The sequence below is a fragment of the Pimephales promelas genome, chromosome 4, assembly GCF_988280905.1.
Source record: "Pimephales promelas chromosome 4, fPimPro1.hap1.1, whole genome shotgun sequence".
NCBI lineage: Eukaryota > Metazoa > Chordata > Actinopteri > Cypriniformes > Leuciscidae > Pimephales > Pimephales promelas.
Window position 1 is genome coordinate 26,097,009 of NC_142772.1, and position 24,634 is coordinate 26,121,642.

Genomic DNA, 24,634 nt, shown 5'->3' on the forward strand with positions numbered 1-24,634 from the left:
TCATAAAATGGAAATCATACACTAATAGATATTTAGGACATCAAATGAGGATTGATGTTTGTATTGTCTTCCAACTTTGTATAGATAGAGGATGTAATGTCATGACTCATGTATAAGGAAAACCACTAAAACCATTTATGTTTTTTCCTCACTTTATCAAATTTATTTTAAACAACTGTTGCATTACTCCACATTGTTATGTATATATTCATAACTAAAAGTCAAAACAGAGAACATCATACACTCCCTAGAATAACAGATTTGCTCGGAAAGAATTCAGAAATATAAGCCAGTTTTGAAACCATATTGAATCACAAAATTTGGTACAGAACTTGCTGATCCGTTTGGAACAGTGCTTTAACTTAACAACAGTAAACGCAAAAGTAAACAAAATACAGATTCAAATTTAGTTTTCTCCATTCCCTGCACACACAAAGGCACAATCTGTTCTTTGGATTCAGCTACTCTATTAAAGTGCTTATCTAGGTTAAACCTCTCCAGAAAACTGGCTTTCAGAATAAAGGATGGTTTGGGGTACAGTGTGCATAGGCCCATTATATACCAGCATTTCTCCATCAGTGTCTGCAGGTTGAATATGTTCGCTGTGCCTTTTTTAATATGCTGTCACTATATAGTATTTTAATGACAGTATATTTGGAATGTTGTTATTTAAAGAAATAATGAAACATGAAGTTAACCTTTACCTAAAAAATGCAGTGCATAACTTTAGTCCTACATTAACAGGAACAGTGTCAAAGACAATCTAATCTAATAAATTTTCACATTCTTTGTTTCCACAACGATGGCCTGGAACGTGTTTATGAACATGTAGCGTGAGAACAGTATGTAGAGCCGGCGGAACCACAGCAGCTGAGAGCGATGACAGAGCATGGCTTTCTGAGGAAAGAAGAGAAGAGAGAACAGATAGCAACAGAGCAATTACTTCAGTTTGTTGGGTGACTGTGTATTGATTTACTTTTTTATAGCCTTTATTATAAATCAGGTAGAGACCTGACCAAAGATCACAAACTGACACAGAAAGGCTTAACATGCTACTGAAAGGAGCCAGACTGGTAGAGGCAGTTCAGACAGAGAAGCTGCGTCATTCAGAGACCTCTCGGCAGGATTAGTTAATGCTTACAGTAAAGGTTCAAAGTACTAATGTGTTAATCAGCAACACAGCCCTTGTTTTAAGAAGAAGCTTTTTCAGCTATGAATGTTCTGTAGTCTGGGAATACATCTGAAGACAGCTGTACTGTAGAAGCTGAGAAAAGCGAGACACTCATAACGTTTGATCAGGTCTAATCAGAGCTTAAGGTATTTGTTTAAACACTGACTAATGGCACACCTTGGCACGCTTATACTCCTTCGGTCCAATGAGACAGCAGAAATCAGAGGGGAGGAGCCAGCTGACCGGCAGCTCTAAGACTGATAGATACTTTCTGAGGATGCTGATGGAGTGAAGAGAGAAGATCTGACAACCTGTAGGAGCAGATATATTTTAAAAAAAAGTTAAGCTTAGTACTGGGTTTCCACACCTTTTAGACTTTTTGAAGCTTTTACAGTCATTTACTATTATAGGATGAGGATTTCATCAATCATTTCATAGAGACTGTAGTTACAATAAGATGTGTCAATGATGTTTGTCTACATGCTACTGATAAAACTGAATACATACACTCACCTAAAGGATTATTAGGAGCACCATACTAATACTGTGTTTGACCCACTTTTGCCTGCTGAACTGCCTTAATTCTTCGTGGCATTGATTCAACAAGGTGCTGAAAGCATTTTTTAGAAATGTTGGTCCATATTGATAGGATAGCTCCCGTTACACCACATCCCAAAGCAGTGTTGTAGTACTCGAGACTCGGACTCGGTCTTGAGACCATATTTTAATGGTCTTGGTCTCGTCATGGACTCGCGTCCATTTGGACTCGGAATTGACTCGTACTCGAACATTTTTTTTTTAGGACTCGGAATTATTCCCGAGTCCACTCGAGTTCAATTAAAAATATTTTTCATGATTATTAATGTATGTTAATAAAATATTTCTTTAAATTGATTGACACGCCCAGTGATTGGTGATTTTCTAGTGCGCAACTGCGCATGACAAATTGTAATAAAATTACTTTTAACACCACCTACTATGTGGCCATTTTACCCTAAACTGATCATATTTTTTTAAACTAAGTAAATTGAGTAAAAAAAAAAAAAAGGATTCTCTAAGTAAATAAAAGTAAATTAGGTAATCAACCCTCACTGGTCTCGGTCTCGACTCGGACTCGACCGTCTCTGGTCTCGGACTCGACTCTATGGACTCGGTCTTGACTCGGACTCGACTCTCTCTGGTCTCGGTGTCGACTCAGACTCGAGTGAGGTGGTCTCGACTACAACACTGTCCCAAAGATGCTCTATGGGCTCTATGCACGGCGTTATTTCCGGTGAAGCATTAGGGATGCTCGATAACTTCCGCCGATCATAGAGTCCAATGCAATACCGAGAATTTATATTGAATTTTATACTCCATGGTTATACTAATGAAACGTTAGTCACAAAAACAGATAAAACAGACACCCCTCGTTGTGTTTATGCTTCTTTTTAAAATTATATTAAATAAACATAACTATATATAAAATTACATCTAAACGTATGTACGTTTCGTTTCAAAGACGGGAGGACAGTAAATATTGAAGACTCTGCCATAATCCCGTTTTCTCCGGTTTTCCTCCGCTTTAATCTACACAACCGGAAATGGACGAGCATCCTTACGTCAAATGCGGAACTTATGCGTGCATATAGCCCATTGGGTTGAGATCTGGTGACTGTGGCAGCCATTATAGTAAAGTGAACTCATTAGGCTTGTTTGAGATGCGCCTCGCCTCGCCTGCAATGTAGTCGAGAGTAGGCGGCTGCAGTAAGAGGAGGAGTGAAAAAAGCGCAATCAAGCCGGACAAATCTCGGTTCTCGCAGTGGGTCTGACACCTGTGAGATCAAAGACTGATATCGCGGGATTCATGGGATTCACGCTCGTGCACGTGTTGCTAATAAACTGGATGTAATTTTAAGTTCTGTTGCTTTTATATGAAAATAAATATAACGAACAAGACACTAAAAATACTTGTTATTTAATTACATTCAAAATATGTGTTTATCAATATTTTTTTCTTTAATACAGACATGTGTTTTTATATATTTTAATAAAAATATCATGTGCATAAAAATATCATATGTGACATCACATAATAGCCTAAGCCATATGGCACTGTCAGAGAGTTTATTCACCCATAACAAATACATATAAAACATGATATCAGAGTTTTAAAATCAAACATGTTAAAAGAGAAAAATACATCACGGTTGTTTAAACCAATGAGCATTAAGCTGTGTCGTCAGCAAGTCGTTTCCCATCATGCTTTTGATCAGCGCAGTCGGTGGAGAGCAACTGCGCGCGACTGCAGAATCCGACAGGTGCGCCTTGCGCTCGCGAGAGTTTTTTGACATACGTCGGCATGACATCAGAGCCAGGCGGACCGTTCTCGGACACATTTCTAACCGGCATGCATCTCGCGCTGATCACCGGTGATCGATTCTGCGCAGATTTTGCTCATCTCAAACAAGCCTATTGTCATGTTCAAGAAACCAATTTGAAATGGTTCGAGCTTTGTGACATGGTGCATTATCCTGCTGGAAGTAGCCATCAGAGGATGGGTACATGGTGGCCATAAAGGGATGGACTTGGTCAGAAACAATGTCAGGTAGGCCATGGCATTTAAACGATGCCCGATTGGCACTAACAGGAATAAATTACATTTTAAAAATATCTTAAAATAGAACACAGCTATTTAAAATATATCTTACAATACCACAGTCTTACTGCATTTTGATCAAATAACCCTTTGAACATTAGATAATTAAAAAAAAAAACTTAAAATACCCTAAACCTTTGAATGGGAGTGTGTAAAGGGCATGAACAAGCTTCTTGATGGGGTCACAGATAAACCTCCCAAGGGTTATCACAAAGAAGATCTGGTTGATTAAAGAAACACTGGGGCCTAGAGCTTCACTGAGGATGTTACGTAAAATACGATTTATCCAGAAACAGATGGGAAACACCGGATTAACAGGACTAACCTGTCCTCAGTATGAGGAATTCAGCTGGAAATTTAAGTTAAATATAATAAAGTGTCAGTTTATATATATATATATATAATCGGACACGTGTTTTTTATATATATAAAATCATTTGGCCGTTGATATGTAACCCTTTGAAAATATTTGAATCACTAGCCTACTGGGGCCAAAACACATCTTCATGTGACAGCATATCGATCCCTAGTGGTCTGAGTCGTGAACTGACCTTTTCATTTGCACCAACTTTGCACTAATCTATCAGATGTCTTTTATCTCGATTTATCTTTGCCTTTTGACACAATGTAGACACAGAAAAATTATGATCTCAGTAATTTTCTCCACTTGGGTGTAAGAAAGGGTTGATCAAGCTCAAGGGTGCTGCTGGGAAACAGATTATGTAAATATACTGGAAATGTTTCCAGAGTGCACTTAATAAAGTGTACCAGTGGGTGGCGTACTTTGCCTAGAAAACATTAACTGCACTACCAACGAGGGCAAGATTCTACAAGATGATAAATAATATTTAAAATAATATTATGCTAAATATATATTTTTAACGTAATGTAATTAGACTTACCTTCAGGCAGTCGTCCAGCAGAAGCCAGATGACTGTTGCCAAAGACATAAAAGAGAAAAAATATTATTAATGTAACACCAAACTCAAACACATATACTCCAGAAACATTCTTAATGAGCATTTTTGTTTCCTTAAAACATAAATTAACCTGATAAGCACACTTACTTAATTTTGAAACTTGAATAAATGTCTTTAAGCATTTTTTTCCCCCTTTGGGGTTCAGTAGTCAATTTGCAAATCACTTTCTACTACTACTACTTTTTTAATTTTTTTATATGATGCTCATTAGGAAAATCCTTTTTATTTAGTTTATCCAGGTAACAATTAAAAAAATGATATAACAATAGAAAGTGGATATAACTAAATAAAGAACAGCAGATTTACTGTAGTCCTTTTGACAATAAATATTATTCCAAAACTAAATGAAAATTATTTGCTATTCACCGTGTGCTTCCTAGCACCGGTGTCCCCAGACCTCAGTTTGACACTTCCTAGAAATTTGTTTTATGCACAGGATAAGTTAACCAGAATAACTGTATTTTCACATATTTTTGATTGTTCTTCCATTACAAATGCATTCTTTACTCAGCACACCTACATTGTTCCTCACATATTCTATAAGTGTATCTAGTTCAATAAACCAATATACTAATCTTGATGGTAACTCAAATTTATCTAGTGTGCACAACTACAGTACTTATGCGTTCTACTTATTACATATCGGGCGTTTCTGGTTAGAGTGTTCATCGCAAGTCCAAACATGAGAATGAAGATTATCACTACGTTTTATGGACGCCAATTGATAAAAACAATGAATAACGATCTCTGTATTAATTATCTTGAGCCTGCTGAAATGTTCCTATAAATATATTTTCTTTCTAACTGTTCCATTCTGAATAATAAATAGGCTAAATATATTTATCCACTATATAGACTAATAAAAAGTATTTATTGTGTGCATTGGTGCTCCTGTCTTTTTAAAATAGTTGAATGAATAAATGATCGCAAGGTGCCTCAGAGAGAAGTGTCAGAGTAGAAGAGAAGTGTTACAGAGTCAATAAATGTCTTCACACACCACTTTACTGCAAGGCCAGTTTTTTAGACAAGTGTAAATTTCTGGCTGGTCCTGGCTGGTTTATCTGGATGGGTAACATTGTTCACATGCAAAATCTAGATGGTAAGACTTGTTGACTAAAGACATCTTGCTGATATTAAGCTAGCTAAGATACAGGTCTGTTCAGCAGGTCTGTAAACTAATTTAATCAATTTTGCAAGAATGAAGCTCTTTCCCATTTCATCTGGACCCACTAGGAATAATTCAGTTCAATAAGCAACATTAGGGTGTTTCCTTTTCGTAATTATAACATGAAACATCAAACAGCTGGCCTAACTTCAGAAAGTCTCTATTCTTGCCTAAGCTATTGTAACTGTTGCTTTATGTAGGGAAAAGTCATTATTTTTAGAAATTACTATTTTTTTTTTTTTTTGCAAATAAACTTTGAGTAGCCGCCAACATCCTGTTGTGTGGATTGTGAAATCAGCACAAAGGTACCTGAGGGTCTTGTAGATGGCAATATGATTGGCATGTCCACTCACACCTCTGCCATCAAATGTCAGCACCTGCAGAAACACACCATAAATCAGAGAATGATAAATGCACACCACATTATTGTGATATTATACATATAGTATAATGATATCAAAATTATAGCTATTATTATACATTAGCCCTGTATTTTAAACAATACAGTATGAGAATTAAAATAAAAATGTACAATACACATGCTTACATTTGTTATAGACTAAGGTATCGTGAACTAACAATAAACAATACTTTAACCTACAGCATTTAACCTTTCGTGTTTTGTTTAAAAGAAATGAATACTTTTATTCAGCAAGGACGCAATACATTGATCAAAAGTGACAGTAAAGAGATTTATGATGTTACAAAAGTTTCCCATTTCAAATTAATGCTGTTCTTTTAAACTTTCTACTCAAAGAATTACTCAAAAATATTTAGCAGCACAACTGTTTTCAACATTGATAATAAGAAATGTTTCTTGAGCAGCAAAAATCAGCATATTAAAATGATTTCTGAAGAATCATGTGAAGGATCACTATATTTTTGTTCAAATAAATGCAGCCTTGGTGAGCAATAGGAGCCGTTTTAATATTTTACGATCAGTAACAACATTTTTGCAACCTCCAGCCCAGTTTGGTGGAACGATCAGGTGGAACTTTTCCGTTGCATCCCACAGAACAGAGTCTATTATGCAAGTACTTAAACTTGCTTTTTTCCATCTGCATTCTTTCTTCGTACTGAAGAACAGGGTGAAAAGGTGAAAACAAGATGGAAAAAAAAAGCAAAAGAAAAGAACTGGAAAATAAGATGAAACATAAGCCAAAGAAAAGCAGTAATTTGAAGACTCAGCAGTGGACTTGGTGGGAGTTGTTGCCAGAACTGTGTGGAAAGGCTTCTATCTGTGCATCGTCTGCTGTGTCACCAGACGAGGGATTCTGTCTTTGGTAATGGGTGCTTTCCAAGCAGCAGCTGCGCACAGCTCAAGCTCGAGCTCCAAGGGTGGAGGAAAATATGGTTGACAAAAGAATAGATTGTGGCAGGTATGTCGAATGTTGCCAAACACAATGAGGCGAGTGAGTCCGCTTTCAGAAGAGACAGAGAGGACAGAATAAATATGTTTATCCATGCATGATTATAGTCCTACAGTGTACGACACATGGAAAATGTAATTTTTTAAGTATTAAATACCTGTCGCACATCATCTATGTCTTTCAAAACATGTGCACAACAGTAAGGTTCGGGTGAGGGTCGATTGCGGTCTCATTAATATGTGTAGATGCAGGATGAAGCCGTGCTACATCTGGATTATCTAGGTCTGTTAGTCAATCAGACTGGTATGTTTTCAACTAAACTAATAAAAATAAAGAAAGAAATTGTTGCTTTAGTCCGACTGAAATTGAACTTCAACATACTGATATTTGCCTGCATGTATATGCACACTGTACACAAAGCATAAGAATCCTGGCACGCACAGCACTAATGCACATCTGATTAAACCAGATGAGTCTATTTGTGTAATAGTGCCCTACCCACAATCCTCTGCCCCTTGTGAGAGAGCAGTAAAGAGCACAAGATGGCCACCACTCTTTTCCCAAACGTTTGAAAGCCAAAATCAAATTGGAGTGTAATGTTATAGTTCAACATCAGTATTTCCATCCCCAAAGCCTCTTCGACTTAAATCAAACATGAAATTAAGGGTGCAGCGGAACCGTGTGATGATCCACTGGATTTAGCAGCCTGTATTAGTGAGTGTGTTTGCGGTTTAAAGTCAGACTGGACTGTTGCGGCAGTTGGCAGTCTGGTAGGAAGGATACCGGCTGCTCTTTGCATAAGTGCGTTCTTGTTAGGCGATGGAGATAAACCAAGCCATGTTGGAAGGACATGACTTTGTTTTCTGGCTTGTTTATGCAAGTCCTCCGTGCTTGGCTTTCTTTGGGAATGTCATGGCATGCGGGCTGAGAACGAGGGAGAGTGAGGGACAAAGAAAACATTAAACAGTACACGTGACAGAAAGAGAGAGGGAAAAATGTTTGTTCTAATCTTGATTTTACATTTTTTTTTGGGGATCTTTTCTGGAAGTCCTTAGAGCAGGCTGATAGCTATCTGTGTTGGCTTGCCAGCAGTGACCCAGGGGAACCACGTGTCTGCTTCAGTGGTATTCTAGGACATTACAGCATGTGTAATTAGGGCTAAATACAGGGGGCCAATGAAAAGCTCATCTGAGTGAATTAATCTAACTGATATGGTCCTAGACTCAAAGCAACCTCATGAGTCAGATCAGATAAGCACAGTAAAAAGCTGGAATCTCTGAAAATCTCTCTTTGATTCGAAGGCCTCCCATTGTCCAACACAAAAATAGATGAACTATTATTGTGACCTGACTGTCACATGACCATTTAAAGCCTCCATTCAGTCTAGGATCAGTATTTTATGATGAAGTGTGATATGGAGAGATCTATATACTACATACTGTATATGACCGATTCTGTCAGAGCCAGTTGAACGCTAATTTCCCATCTCTCCTTCGGATTACTGTATGTTTATATCATATATTTATCTTTTGATTTGTCCAAAAGTTCATCTGCAAACTTGTGTTCCCTTATCATCAGCCTCTTTTGTGTCTGTCCAAGTGCCGGTTCGTTCTAAATACATTATTAATAATGTCCAAAACAAACATTTTAGATATCCTTTGGGAACATTCTGCTAAAAAGCACACCCTTGTTTCCTTTTTTTTTAGAGCACTCAACTCTTTCATAGATTTAAAAGGCCTATCCCTGGTCTCAACTTTACAACTGTACCACTGTCATGTCAAACTGCTCGGAGAGCTCTCCTCCCAACCTGCCGATGTGTTTCTAGAGGAATTTTTGTAGGTTTAGGTCATTCAAATAAACTCCAGTCTTCTGGATGAGGTGGACCTGGATGGATAGAAGTTTCCTACCAGACTGATGCCATAGTTTTGGGTGTGTTTGAGGATCAGAGAGGAGACCAGTGCAGTGCTCCATTGGACCGCAGGGTCATCTGGAAGCTCTCTGCATGAACAAGAGGAGAGAGGGAGAAAAACATAAAAGTGTCAAATGGAGATTTCACACACTTTTAAAAATGAGACATATAGCATGTAGGCAACTAGATTTGTACAATTTTGTGTGTAAATATGGCTTGTGAGTGGTTGCATGTACATGTTGCTGTTGTATGTTTGTTAAGCGGTTCAAAGTGAGTTGCTATATGGTTGAAAGGAGTGGAATGATGGAACCCATTACTGCCACAAAATAAAAATAATTCTGCGATAAAGTAAGAAATAAAAAAAGTCAGAGATATGAAGTCGCACTTTTTCTCAGAAACAGGCTTTCATAGGTCCTTCTATCAATTTGTTTTTATTGTCTGGGAGAAAACTTTATGTTAGAGTGATTAGATAAGTAATTAAACACCTCTCTCCAACATGCCACATCATTATAAGGGTATCATCCATCCTTATAATACAAAATACACACCAAAGTTTAAGTCTGAGCAATGGTAATAGTGACTCTTGACTTAGCGAGCACAACTAATGAGTGACATTATATACAATACTAAAGACACAAATGATGGACGAGGTTTTTCAATACTGTCCTGTCCATGTTCTTTGTGTAAGTTTGATTAGGGCTGCAACAACTAATCGATAAAATCGATTATAATCGATTATGAAAATCGTTGTCAACGAATGTCATTATCGATTAGTTGGTCTGATTACGTCACGGGGATTGTTTACATGGAACATGCGCTTCTTACATGCGCTTCATGAGGCGCACATGCAGTCTCTCTCCCTTGCCGCTCTACCCTGTCTCGCGCGCGCAACACGGACGGTTTGGAGCACGTTATCTTCTGTCTCGCATGCGCGCTCTTGATTCCGTGAGTTTGAACTAATTTGCGGGCATCAGGAAACCGCTATCAATATGCAGCATACACGAAAATCATTCACCTTTCGGTAAATTCGCCGTTTTGAAACCAAAATAGGTGACCTACGTTAATCGTGTATACTTTATGAAGCCATACTATAGTATAATGTGAGATAGAAATGTATATTTAAGTCATTAAATTCAAGTTAACCCAAGCTTTTCCCTCCACTGCGGCTGTCAGTCATTCTCTATTCGGTGTTCAAACAGCGCGTCGCGTTACAACAGTTAACATGATGATCTCTTTCCAAGATGATTCAATGTTATTATTATAATTGATACGTAGATGGTCTATGATGGTTTTGAAATCTTATTAATAGCCTTTCTTGTTCTGTCCTATCTATTATATTTTGCTTCCTCACTAAACAGCTGTGCTTTACATTTAAAACAGCTGTGCATCTGATTTTTACGATGTTTTTCATGAATGTATAACAACAATACAAAGAGCAATGTGTAACGTTTTACCAGAGTTAGTGCTACACTTATTGTCTCTTATTTGTTCCCCACTAAGGAATGTTTTTTTCACTAAATGTTTAGATTTTATAAAATTATTGTGCACTTGTGATATTTCTAGGCTAAGTTTTGCTGAGTTATCCACTAATCTAGTTTACAATAGCATTTTTGTCATAGGTTATGGTCATATATATTTTTTTTATTAGTTGTTTTTCTTTATAATGAAGTTATCTGTATTAAGTAGATTGTTTAACACACAAAAGAGTGTGGTTTTTAGGGTTTTATTTTGTTATAATAAACAAAAAAGAAATATAATTTTTTATCCGATTAATCGATTAATCGAAAAAATAATCGTCCGATTAATCGATTATCAAAATAATCGTTAGTTGCAGCCCTACTGAGCGAAAAGCCTTTACGTTCCAACACACACACACACACACACACACACAGCTGCAACAGAGAGTCACTCTATCTGATTTACTGCCATAGTCCCACTGCCGCTCAGCTTGAATGCATCCCACAGTCCTTCTCTGAAGTCTGGGATCAAAGGTCACCTGGGCTTTTCCCTCTCATTCATCTGTAACTACAGCTCAGGGAAAACAAGGGCCATGCATTAATCTCTCTCTTTCTTTTTGTTCTATTTCTCTCACACACACCCCACACACCCCCAGCTGCTGTGTAATGTATTGGGGTCAGAAGAAGCTCCTCCCTACTGCGGACAATCACTTAAGTGCATGTTGTTTTGTTGTCTTGCTCTATTACTCCTAGACACCTTTATCAAACATCAAATATTAGAACAGCAAAAAGAAAGATAAAGAGAACAGTTGAGTAAGCAAGAGTTTAGGGATCTGGATTGAGAGGCAGAAACTCCAAAACATAGCGAGCTGCCTAACTAGACAGTATTTTAAGTCATCATAGGTGTGCTTGAGATGTGAATGCTGTTCTAAAGACAATTTTTGTGTGTGTGTGTGTGCAAAATTCTAAGGCAGCATTAGATTTGTCTTTTATGGAGACTGGAAATGGCAATCCAATAATGCAGTGCAAAGTCAAAGTCAGATAAAGAGAGAGAGAGAGAGAGAAACAGAGACAGTTGAATTGAGGCTACCTCCCTCTTTTGACAATGGGGCATGACAGTTGCTTCTGTTCTTTTGTGATGGATCTGCACATAAATCAAATGCTGGTCAGGGTCACAAGGTTGGCTCTGAAGGATACCCTATCAGTGACGGGGTGGGCGCGAGGTGATATGCTAGAAAATGGAGTGACTTGGAAATTGGGCAGTAGCAGTTAGGATAAGACAAAAGTGAGCATTGGCAGATCTAATGAGTAGGTACTCATGCGATAATGTAAGAGATGGGACTTGACTTGAAAAAGAGGTATGAATGCCAATACATCATTCTATCTGCTTATCAAAAAAATAAAAGAATTGGTTTTATCCAAATATTATGAATATGATGTCTTATGATTTATTCTTCAGCACAGCTGTAGCAAAAGTATAATTATTAGCTTGTAAGGCAGCTTGATATTAGCATGATATTTAAACACTATTAATTATGATTTTTTGAAATATGTATATAAAAATTTTAGAAAAACATACTCCAGAAAATAATATTTCAGTTTTTCGATATCAAAAATTCCTGTTTAACCAATATGTTACTTGTGGTTTCTTTGAAATTGTTTGTCAAATTCGTCTCTACATCAATTTTTCAGTGCATTAAAACTCTTAATACAATTTACAATAATACAATAATACAAGTTTTTTGTTCGAAATAAAGGATATTTCCATCTTTGATTTTGCTTTCTATTTTTTTCTTTTTACATTTAATGAAATCTAAACATTTAGTTAAAGCTTAGAACTTTGAATAAATTTTAGTTTAGAAACCCCCACTGGCATTGACTGATCAAAAAAACCTTTTAGTGATGCAGTTACAAACCGATATGACTTTCTCATGTACAGCATAATGTTGAAGGTGAATTTGTGAAGAATATCTTGGCTGCTCTTTTACATATAATGAAAGTGCATGAGAACTAGGTATGTCAAGCTCCAAAATGACATTATAAAAGTATCATAAAGTGGTCTAAGCTTTAGAAGTCTTCAGAAGTCAATTGCTTAGAGTGATAAATAACCTGGTCTTGATAATTTTTTTCCTTATAAATGGACTGCACAAGTCACTTGGACAACACAAATATCATAGTCAATGATGCCAAACTGTTTTGGTTCTCACGTCTGCTTTTAAACTTTAAGCTATAGCGTATATGACCTAAAAAGACAGAGAATATAGCACATAGGCCACTTTTTTACGATACTTTGTGGTGTTTTGGCAGTCTGGAGCTTGACAACCTCGCCCCCTTTCACTTTTTTAGTATGTAAAGCCAGGATACTCATCAAATTCTTCACATCATTCTGGAAATACTTCACATTCGACGTCCAAAGAACAAAAATTAATGTGGCTTCAGTATGGCATGAGGATGAGTAAATTATGACAGATATACTGTTGCTTGAATTGTATGGAATGCCAAAGCTGACTTAATTAAAAATAAATAAATACATAAATAAATAGAAATAGAAATGTAAAAAAGCAATAATACATAAACAAATACATAAATAAATATACAAAGAAATGTAAAAAAATACAAATAAATGAGTATTTCTATTTCTATTTCCTTGTTTATGTATAATTGTATTTTTTCACACATTTATTTTTTTTATTTATACATTTATTCCTTTACTTATTTCCACTTTTGTTTATTTCCACATTTATTTATTTATACATTTCTTTCTCTGTATGTTAATGAGGGGGCATGTTTTAACTCAGACAGCAGCAATCAAGCTCAGAGTGGCAGTGCTGAAGCTTTGAGGCTACAGTGACACTTTATGGTGTGTGACCAAATGAAACGCAAGAGCTGTGTGGACAATATCACATTTTAAGTCATGTATATCACCCAAACTATATGTAGAGTAGGCTATACATGTAGAGTAGGCACACATGGCACACGTGAACAGAAACTGCACTTCAATGGGTCTGATAGCAGACACTTGGACATGAAAGCGGATGAAAGTATCCACTATTAATAATGTAAAAGTGGTGAATAGGGCTGATGCTTGCATTTGGCTTGTGTTTATTGCCAATGAAACTCGCACACCAGCGCAGAATGCGGAGAGAAACCAGGGCACATTTCACTGACTCCTACGCAAGCATATTGAGCAATGAGTTTGAAACACGATTCAATACGTAGTTTACATTTGCGTTTCCTAATTTTGTATGCATAACAGGTGACAATTCAAATGCTTAAATCGCAACCCATATTTCATAGATGCTGCTCTGATACTGATTAATCAAGTCATCAATTTAGAATTATTACATAAATGAATAAATGTATAAATAAAAAAATAAATGTGTGAAAAAATACAAGTACACATAAATAAGGAAATAAATGTATAAATACTCATTTATTTGTACTTTTTTACATTTCTTTGTATAATTATGTATTTTTGCTTTTTTACATTTCTTCGTATATATTTACTTAATTATGTATTTATTTATTTTGAATTAAGTCAGCTTTGGCATTCCATATAATTGTAGCACATACACAAACATTCTTTCCAAAGTCAACAACAACTTGAGTGTTTAGGCTTTGAGGTTCAGGCTTTTACTACACTGCCCTTTTACACCTTTAATCTTCCAGAACCAAGAACAAGGAACAGAAAGAGAGAATGATAACGAAATATAGAAAAATACACATGATCTACCTGACCTTTTTCAGAATGGATCAATGCAGTGTTGCCTCGCTATAGCAACAGTGTCAAATGCCCCATAGTAACCTCTCTTCTCCCTCCCTTCCTTTTCTCTCTTGCTCGCTCACTCACTCACTCACCCGCATGTGTAATTGGTTGCAGGCATCTGAATGCAGCAGATGAACTTTAGCCTACTGAGGAGGCGGTGTGTGTGTTTGTGTGTGTGTGTGTGTGTGTGTGTGTGAGAGAGCAGAGAGGGAGGGGGGTGGGGAGACTGGCAGCGTTTGTTTTGTCTGGTCACATGGGGCCAGGGCCGCCTTTCCGTTACACGGCTCCGTTGCATGCTGGGAAAAGCTGACTGCTGAACGACAGTTAACCCTTTCAGCATGGAAAATATCTGACTGAAATGGGTCAAGGTTTGCAGTTATGTTTGTGCAGATTTATGGAGTAAAGAAGCACTTTTATCAGTCAGTAGCTCTGCAGTGCAGCAAACTGGAAAGCTCAAGCTATTCTTCATTCATTTAGATGTTCAGGAGCAGCCAAACAGCCTTTTTCAGACAAATTTAGAACACCTATTAAAATAAAATTACACTCTCAAATACTTGGGCATAAAACAGCCCTGCAGCTTTCAATATATAATACAGAGCACATTGCTTTATGATGAAAAGAAGAAGGGGAGCAAATCAAGAAAAATGGTAGTGAATCAGCTGAGTGTTTCTGCCTTCAAAGAGATATAGAAACCCCAAATGTTCCCTAAGAAGGATTTTTTTGCTCTTGGCAGAGAGTGCATTTGTAGTGCTGTCAGGTGATTGTGTTAACAGAGCTCATCTCTCTGCGGGTCTTGACCTGCCATCAGCCCCAACACCCCCATGACCCGACTTTCCTCTTCCTGGAAGATACATCACACAGGGTTTAGTATCCTTGCCAAACAAATTATAATTAAATATTGAAGGTGATGAATGCTATTGTTTTTTTTCCTCTTGTCACTTCTGTCAAATGCAGTTATATATTTTTCATATTATTTAAATAAAATTTTTTGCAAACATTGGTTGTAATAGCTAAATTATGGAAGCCCATTTCCACCACATAAGATAAGCAAATTGTGCTTTTTTAAAATCATATGAAAGTCATAAATAAGGCATTAATAGTCAAAACTACAGAGATACTAAATCATAATTATGAGTAGAGCCAGACCGATATATCGGCAGGCCGATATTAAGCATTTTCCAAACTATCGGTATCGGCAGTTATAATGGACAATAAATGAATATTTAAAAAAAAAAACGGACGAAACACGCTGCTTGAATGACAATTAAAAGAACATCCCCATCAGTCCTCTTAACTCAAATAAGCATGACAAAATTCGTGACTATCATGTCCAGTTTTGCTGCTGTTAAATAAGCCGATAGTGAAGTGGAATTAGCTAGTAATAGTTACGTTACGTTGTTTCAGTGTAGTTGACTGACTGTCCTTTTAACTTTTGACAATGTGACTGAAGTATTTCTTTAATAGCGCGTGACAGTTATAGCAAAGAGACGGATCATCTCTCCTTGGCCTGTTATATTGAAAATGTATGTTTTACGATTTGCAGTATGACGTAATCCATTGCTAAATTATGGCTCAGCATAGACTAGCTAACCATAAAGCTAGCTAATGCCAATATCGTCAGTCTGTTCTGTTGTGACAATAAAAGAATCAAGTTTCTTTTTAAAATGCATTATCATATTATTTTAGTTAAAACCCATTAATAGCTACAAATAACTAATGTTAGGGAAATCTGTTAATGTTTTGTTGCGCGTTTCTGAAAAAATAAATAAATAAAATATCGGCCGATATATCGGATTTTAAAACCAAAAAATTATTTGTATCGGTATCGGCCTTCAAAATCCTCTATCGGTCGGGCTCTAATTATGAGGTTAAAATGTCAACAATTTTACACAAAAAGCTGTCATTTTTAGCATAATTACGAGACAGTCATAATTATTTCAATAAAAATTTGAAATGACAAAAAGTCACACACAAACAGAAGCATAGACTACATATGCACAGAAATTTGTTCTTAGTGCTGCCTGGTGATCGACTTTTTACAAATGAATGCTAAATGACAATTCTCAGTAGCAAGGTGGTAACGTTTCTGTTTTTGAAGCAGTTAAACTTATAGCTTTGCTATTAGACGCTGCTGCCAAACACTGTTGAGAGCTCAATTATTCCTGACATAATTTCCAATTAGTATACATTCAACTTTTTTTCTCATAATAATGACTTTCCAAAGAATAATTTTTCTTATTTAAAAGACATTGGCTTCCATTTATGTTATATTGATCATAGTAATTTTTAGTACATGATGTAATCATTTAAATAATTATACAATTTTATTTGGAATTAAACAAGAAAATATATTTGGAGAGAAAACAGTCCAACCTTAAGATTATAGGTTCCTTTATAAATTCTCAGACAGCCACTGTGTGAATGCAAGAGCTCTTTTCTCATACGAGAAACCATATGTATATCTGTCTTAGTTCAAAACATGCAGGATAATCTTACAAAAACTAACCTAACACCCACCGAAAGCTCTCAACACATGACAGAGACACAGAGAGAGACCGGTAAAAAGGAAGTAAACAGAGAAAAGGCTCTCAACCTGATGTCACCCTGCCATGCAGGTGAACTGTGTGGTCTGTGTTCACATGCACAGACATCATATGTCTGCCTCAATGAATAATACAGAAAAAGAGAGAGAAAAGGAGCGTGGGGGTCGACAAAGTACAAGTTCACTGGAGCGTGTTCAGATGTGCTCTTATCACAAAAGCACTCCCATGATGCATTGCCTCGGTCAGAGTGTAGGCGGTCAATGCAGCTGTGACCAGAGAGAGCAAAGCAACTCTGAGAAGAGGGTCACACGACTCATTCAGAGCCCATAAGCACACACACTCTGAGATGGTAAGATACAACAGAACTTTACAATCAGAGTGTAAAATGAAATGGATATCACGCAAACTCGCATAACAATTCAATGAATCAGGAAGAGCACTATAATTGCCAGCAAACAATATAATTAGAGATGATAATCACAAGTTCATGAGATTTACATAGACATTTAAAAGCTATTAAAGTCTGATCCACCAGGGTAGGAATGCACCAATAACAACTCTAGTTGGTATCGATAAGCTCATACTAAAAATCAATCCTATTTTTTCTAAAATAACTTTTTTTTTTGTCCACGTCAAAGCGATGTTATGATGTTTAAAGGTGCAATATGCAATTTTTGAAAAAAGCAGCTGAAAGTGGACTGGACAGAGCACCTCAACAAACTTGTAGCCATTTAGCAGTAAGGGTTTCCATTCATGATGGACCCAGGAGGCCCACCCAGGAGAGAGAGAGAGAGAGAGAGAGAGAGAGAGTGAGCTGAGCAAGAGGGAGATTTGAAGAAAGACTTTAGGAGAGATGGCTGAGAGACTCATGATATTTGGCATGAACTGATGAGCCATGGCCCATATTTGCTAGACAGAAAAGCTTCTTTTACACTCTCACCTATTACCAATTCACCAATTTATCATAGACTGTTAAAAAAGAAAGAAAGAAAGAAATTTACTTGGATATTCTGAGCTTTTCACTTTTATTTTGCCTCTGTCCTAACTTTTTGGGCTTAAGTAGCACCCATCAAAATTAAAATAAATAAATAAATAAATAATCATGTAAACAAAATACACTTAAGTTGGTCCGTGGAAACTATGTAAATATTTTCTTTGTACTTTTGTCAGTTAAATAAAGGTTAAAGAGAAAGAAAGAAAAAAAATCACAGATTCTTTCTTACACAGAAATTTCTTTCTTTCTTTCTTTTTTAACAGTCTATGATAAATTGGTGAATTCTTAATTTTATTGCAAAATGTCCAACTTTTCTGGATTTGGGGTTGTATTTGATTAGAAATGCAGCAAAAACAATGACATATTATTACAATTTTAAAAAGCTGGTTTTAAAGTAATTTATTCCAGTAACATTAAAGCTGAATTTTCAGCATCATTACTTTAGTGTCACATGACCCTAGAAATCATTCTAATATGCTAATTTGATGCTCAAAAATCATTTCTTGTATTATCAAAGTCCTTATCAATGGTGAACAGTTGTGCTGCCAAATATTTTTTAGGAAACCCTGATACTTATTTTCAGCATTTTTTGATATAAAAAGAAAGAGAACGTATTATTAATTTTTATAATATATAAATATATATAAACATATTTTTACATACAGTGTACAGTATATTGAGAGGGGACCCTGATGTCAGGATATTATGAAACAGGCTAGCCGTCAGCCAGTCAGATAGCAATTGCTGACTTCAACCAGTTCTTGCCAGTTTTGCATACAATGTTCGTGAGTGAGCGGTCTGTGGATGTCTGAGAGACTGAGACTAAAGTCCACAAGACTTTGTCACTCTAAACTATGTGCACTCATTTAACCTTTGTCTACTCAGTTGAGTGTGTGTGTGCGTTCAGAACTCTGGGTACGACAACAGTCGTTGCTGCTGACTGCAGGGTATGAATAGGATCATTGCATGCACACCAATCCCTGATCACTAAACAGCGACCTTTCCTGAACCAGCCCAGATGACCCTGCCAGGACGCTGACACACACACACACACACACACACACACAAGCTTAAACGTGCAGATGAAAGCTAGAGATTATCACAGTTTGCTGAGGTCATGCTATGCAACCGAAAGACCCAGAAGTTCATCTTTCAGATTTAAGCGTTATCAGTACACACTGCAGTCATCAGTTATCTATGCTCCAGTGAAATCTGTAACTTTAGATTATAAAAAAAGATCTTGATTAGAGTATTTGAGAGTGAAGTGATCTATGCTGTACAAAAGCTTACTTTTAGTCACTAATAACAAACTGGGTTTTTGACAAATGCGAGGTGAGATTTAAGACTTGTGTGTTTGTGTATGTGCTTGTGAATGACTATAGAGGAAAGGAACATAAAGATTACAGTGTCAGCTCCCGGGTAAAGACTAAGATACGGTGGATAAGGTGAACAAGGAAAATGAGTCCGAATGGATCAAAGTATATGCTGTGTGTACATTAGGTTAATAACAGGGGTGTATATGTCGTTTCGCGATATATCGCAATACAAAAATGCAACAATATGTATCGTGGATTGGATTGTGACAATATGTATCGTGAACAGTTAATCCAAAATAAAATGACTATGTGAGTTTTCAGAGTTTTAATGTCAGTAGTACATTAACATATTATATATAATATTGAATATAATGTATAATAATTCAGTAGGGGAATATTTGTGTAAAAAAGAGTCATATTCGTCTAAAATAATTGCAGAATCACGAATATTTTTATTCTGGTGTCTCTAATGTACTGTGTTTTGTCCAAGCCTATTCATTTTCACACACAATGTAAAATCAAATTTAGCAATTTAATCAACAGTACATTTTTTTTGTTAACATTTTATGACATGTCTTGGAGTATCGCAATAATATCGTATCACGAGTTCAGTACGTGATATGTATCGAATCGTGAAATGAGGGTATCGTTACACCCGATAGGGCGAGAAAGAGAGAGATACAGGCAGACTGGGCGTTGTGCCAACTTATTATGAAAGTTCCAGGTGGGTGTCTGAGTTTACATGATACCTATGACCTAGTCAACACACACACAAACACTGCCAGGCTTCTCAGAACACACCCTGATTCCACGTACCGCCACTAGAGCGGTCTAAAACAAGACAACTGCTCACTGACCCCACACTTACACAAAGAGTGCGTACCATATTAATGATCTAAATGACCCAAATGGAGGTAAATGTGACAGCTGTGTTTAAAGCAGTCAAAACAAGGGCGTATCTGATCGTCCAACACACCAGGAAATGTCTTGTTAGATTTGGGACAGCTAGAGGGTCCATTCTGCTTTAGTTTTTCCATCCTTCCAGAAACCAACAAACTCTAAATGTGGAGAAGTTTCAGCCATGCGATGGTGTTCTGGACCTCTGGGGATCTGCTGAATTTAAGCACGAAAACACCAATGCCAAGAAGGAAGCAAAGGGCGCACAGATTCATGCTGGGAAGAACTGCAGGCAGGGTGGGTCATAGGACTTGGAAAACGGCCTGGAAAACATATTACCATGACTATGCAAATTCTTTTGGGAGAACTTGAATTTGTGACACATACATCATATTTTCTTGCCTGCCATTCTCTGGGTGGACAGGAAAACTCTGCTTTATGTCATTTGACAAAATCCCATTCCAGCAAACTTATTATCTAAAATACCTCCATATGATTTTTCAGCAAGAAACTTGCAATTATTTCCAGAGATACTGGACTAGCTATACACAGTACAAGCTGTCTGAATTTTATTGTCATCCAGCCTGTCCAATATTTGAATTCTTTTTAATAAAAAGCAAATACCCATTCACAAACAAGACATTTTGACTGGGACTTTAACTATTGCTGTCTTGTTTCCAGTAAAATGCCTAAAAATACATTTATCCGAGAAACAAGATATTAAGTGTTGTTTTCAAAGAATTCTAAAAATCTTTAGCCATATTTATTTAATGCAGTAAGTAAATAAAACTGTTTTTCCCTGAATGAACTTGTTACTTTTTTTACATTTTAAGCATAAACCTAACTAAGCAAAGAAATTCTATGTCAATTTTTTTTTCCAGACCAGCTGCGAGCTGAAATCCAAAGTGTTATCTGAAATGCTGAAGGATTCCTAACTACATTTTTCCAACTGTAGATTTAGGGTCTTTGGGAATAAATAGTGTTAAGTTTACTCAGCAGAAAAAAAGACATGATTAAAAATGCTTAAAAAAAAAAAAAATCCTAGCAGTAGCAGTATGCTCTGAAGAGACAACGTTTTATAATCATGTATAATCTATGTTATGGTATGTCTACGTCATGTTATCTCCCCCCCCACACACACACACACAGTTAGTTTGCAAAAATGCAATAACAGCACATCAGGTAATATTTCAACATCTGAATCTTATAAAAACACCCAAATGATGGCTAATACGTTTCAGAAAATAGAGACACGTAGTAGTTAAAGGTCAGGCATCGGAAGGCCCTCGTGGAATCTGTATGTAAAGCCTTCATTGTAGCCTTCAGCAAGGCACTTAACTTCAGGTTGTCCTTGCACTAAGTAAATTGTAGGTTGCTTTCTTTAGATAAAAGCACGTACACTAGTTTGGGTTAGTTTTAATTTAGTTTTTGAAAAAGTCTCTAATAATAATCAAAGCTGCATTTATTTGATCGAGAAAAACAGTCAAAACAATTATAAAGTGAGATATTAGTAAAAGAACTATTTTCCATTGTACTAATGTTTAAGAATGTAATCTACTCCTCTGATGGCAAAGCTGAATTTTTAGCATCCATACTCCAGTCTTCAGTGTCACATGATCCTTCAGAAAACATTATAATTTGCTGCTCAAGAAACATGCATCATTATCAATGCTGAAAACTGTAGTTAGTATTATTTATGTGCAAATCATGATCAATTTTATCAGGATTCTTTGATGAATAAAGTTAAAAAGAACAGCATTTTTATTTGAAATAGAAATCTTTTGTCACACTATATGTGTCTTTGCTGTCCCTTTTGATCAATTTAATGTGTACTAGCTGAATGAAATTATAGAAAATAATAAAAACATTAATATTACTAACTCTAAACTTTTCAATGGTGTAAATATTATTGATACATGTATCCTACTGCACAGCTTAAGCAGCAGTGAGGGAAAAATGTGGGTAGGAGGAAATCTTATTTGGTGTGCCTGTATTTTGGAAACCTGAACTATAATTCATATTTGAGAAAAACAGCTGATGATTGAGGAAAACACTGACAATTTAAACGTGACTAAGAAAATTCCACAGATGTGAGTGATATTGATAATTGTGGGATCACAATGACTATTTTAGAAAATCATGCCCCGTGCACTCTAATGTTCAGGCCGTGTCATCATAGAGTTCTCAGGAGGGTTAAGGACTTCCCTCTTTTAGTCTCCTTGCCTGGTCGTTTATGTCGGTGACAGATCATGCTCCCATACATCTTCTCAAGCTGTCTGTGCCTCTGTTGTGACAAGAATGGAAGGGATTCATTTGTAGCCCAGCAACTCTTTGCTCACAGGGAAGCCAGGGGAGAAGAGGAAGGGCCTGACCTAGCCCCCCTAAATGGGTTTGCTCGCTGCGGCTGAAGCCTTTGGGGGTGGCCATACTGGAACTAAATGTTTATTTTCATAGCATTAATAAAACACCCTCACCAAGATTAGACTAGGTCTTATTGTCAGTGTTGGGAGCTGATTGATTGACACAATCTTTATTATCTTTATGGAGTTATGTTGAAAATCAGGGTTGGCAGGTTTGTGCATGCATCTTACTCATCAAGTAATCATGTGCATTCATTCATATGAAGAAACTGAAACTGCCATATATGCCTTTGCATTCATGTAAAACATTATTACAAGCTTACCGCTTTGAATCGAGCTAAGGCAAGCAGATAGTTTTGAACACTGGCTGGTTATGCATTTTCTCAAATACGTATTTTGGATCATTTTTTCAGCCCAAAAAAGCTACAGACAGCAGCTTTAACGGGAATTGTAGAGAGACATCTAGTTATATATTTCCCAAAAAGATTTTATTTTATATTGTTCTACAGAATGTCACAAAAGAAATGTATATACACACATAGGCTACGCTATCTGTATTTTATTGTTGAAAACAGTTTTTGCTGCTTAATTTTGTGTAAACAGTGATCATTTTCCCAGAATTCTTTGATCAAAACAAAAAGAACAGCAATTATTTGAAATATACATCTTTTGTAAAATTATAAATCTCTTCACTCTCACTTCTGATCAATTTAGTGCAACCTTGCTGAATACAACTATTAAATTATTTAAAAATAATTACCCCAAAGGTTTTTAATAGCAGACATCACGGTTTCCATAAACATATTAAGCAGCAGTACAACCATTGATAAGATTTGTTTCTTGAGCACCAAATTAGCATAATCACATGATTTCTGCAAATTCAGCTTTGCCATGACAGGGAAAAAAATCACTAAACTATAAATCCAATGCAGTCTTTTAGATTTCCATTCAAGAAGTTCTTCAGATGATTAATATATTATATTTTATTATATTATGACCACAGGTCATACAGGTTTGGATCAACATGAGAGCAAACAATGACACATTTTACATTTTGGGGTGAACAATTACTTTAAATGAAAATTGTGTATCCTGCCCCCTTACTTGTCTTCTATGACGGTGACATGGTCGGATGGAATTCCCAGCACCGCACAGCTGTCAAGCAGTTCCCTTTTGCGTTGGAGTCCTTGATTATTGTAATTGCCTGAGGATTGCAGAAACCTTTTATGTGTCTCTTTTACATTACACAAGCATGTTAAATATTTCTGCAGAAGTCCATATTTCTTTATTTAATCAGTTCTACACATAGAGTATATTATTTGTTCAAATTACATAACCAAACAGCATGCATTTGCAATGTGAAAAAAGGTTCTGGCTTTCAATAGAACTGACAAATTATGTTTTCAGGTTATGGTTATAATTTATTTACGTAATAGTAAACCTACCTGTTGACAAACATAACAAATAAACGGATGCTTGTGATTCAACTAGCTTTAAGATTGAAGGTGCAAAGAACATGCATTCGTCATCTGGATGTGCAGTGACTAACAGAGCTCGAGTCTCGTTTGCTGTCTCCGAGTTTGGTAGGAATGCGCCGGACCTCTTTTGTGTTGGACAAAAATGTGCGTCTCCAAAGGTGTATGAAGGGGTGGATATTTTATTTCGTAACTGTGGCCATAACTGGCTAAATCTGTAATATACAAACTTAATAGAAACAGTGTAAGCCACAAAGACAAATATGATGGAAACGAAAACAAACATCTCGACCGCGCCATGAAAGTGTCCGTGTAGAACATCGTTTCCTGAATAATGGTTCCTATAAATGCGAAGATCGGATTGTTTAAAAAACAAACAAACACTGGGTTATTGTAGGATATTATTTATATTTCCAATTTATATACACATAATATAATTTTGAAGTCAGAAAAAGCACAACTGCACGACATAATTGATTCAATTATATATAAACTCCTTAGCTGGAATAATTTCAAATGCGGAAGCATAAAACAATTATTAATACTGGAATCAATTTGTTTCTAAAAGTTGATTTTAATAATGATAAAAAAAA

The 24,634-nt window shown here is 36.3% G+C and overlaps 1 protein-coding gene across 1 annotated transcript; it reads right to left on the reverse strand.

Annotated features, from left to right (window-relative positions):
- Positions 1 to 165: 165 nt before the first annotated feature.
- pigl (phosphatidylinositol glycan anchor biosynthesis, class L) lies at positions 166 to 24,351 on the reverse strand. The gene is made up of 7 exons (XM_039650058.2): positions 24,012 to 24,351; positions 23,671 to 23,770; positions 9,232 to 9,322; positions 6,264 to 6,331; positions 4,712 to 4,743; positions 1,349 to 1,482; positions 166 to 897 (listed from the first exon to the last, which is right to left on the reverse strand). Exons 1-7 carry the CDS (start codon positions 24,325 to 24,327, stop codon positions 769 to 771), a joined length of 870 nt encoding a protein of 289 aa, XP_039505992.2. The 5' UTR covers positions 24,328 to 24,351; the 3' UTR covers positions 166 to 768.
- Positions 24,352 to 24,634: the final 283 nt, after the last annotated feature.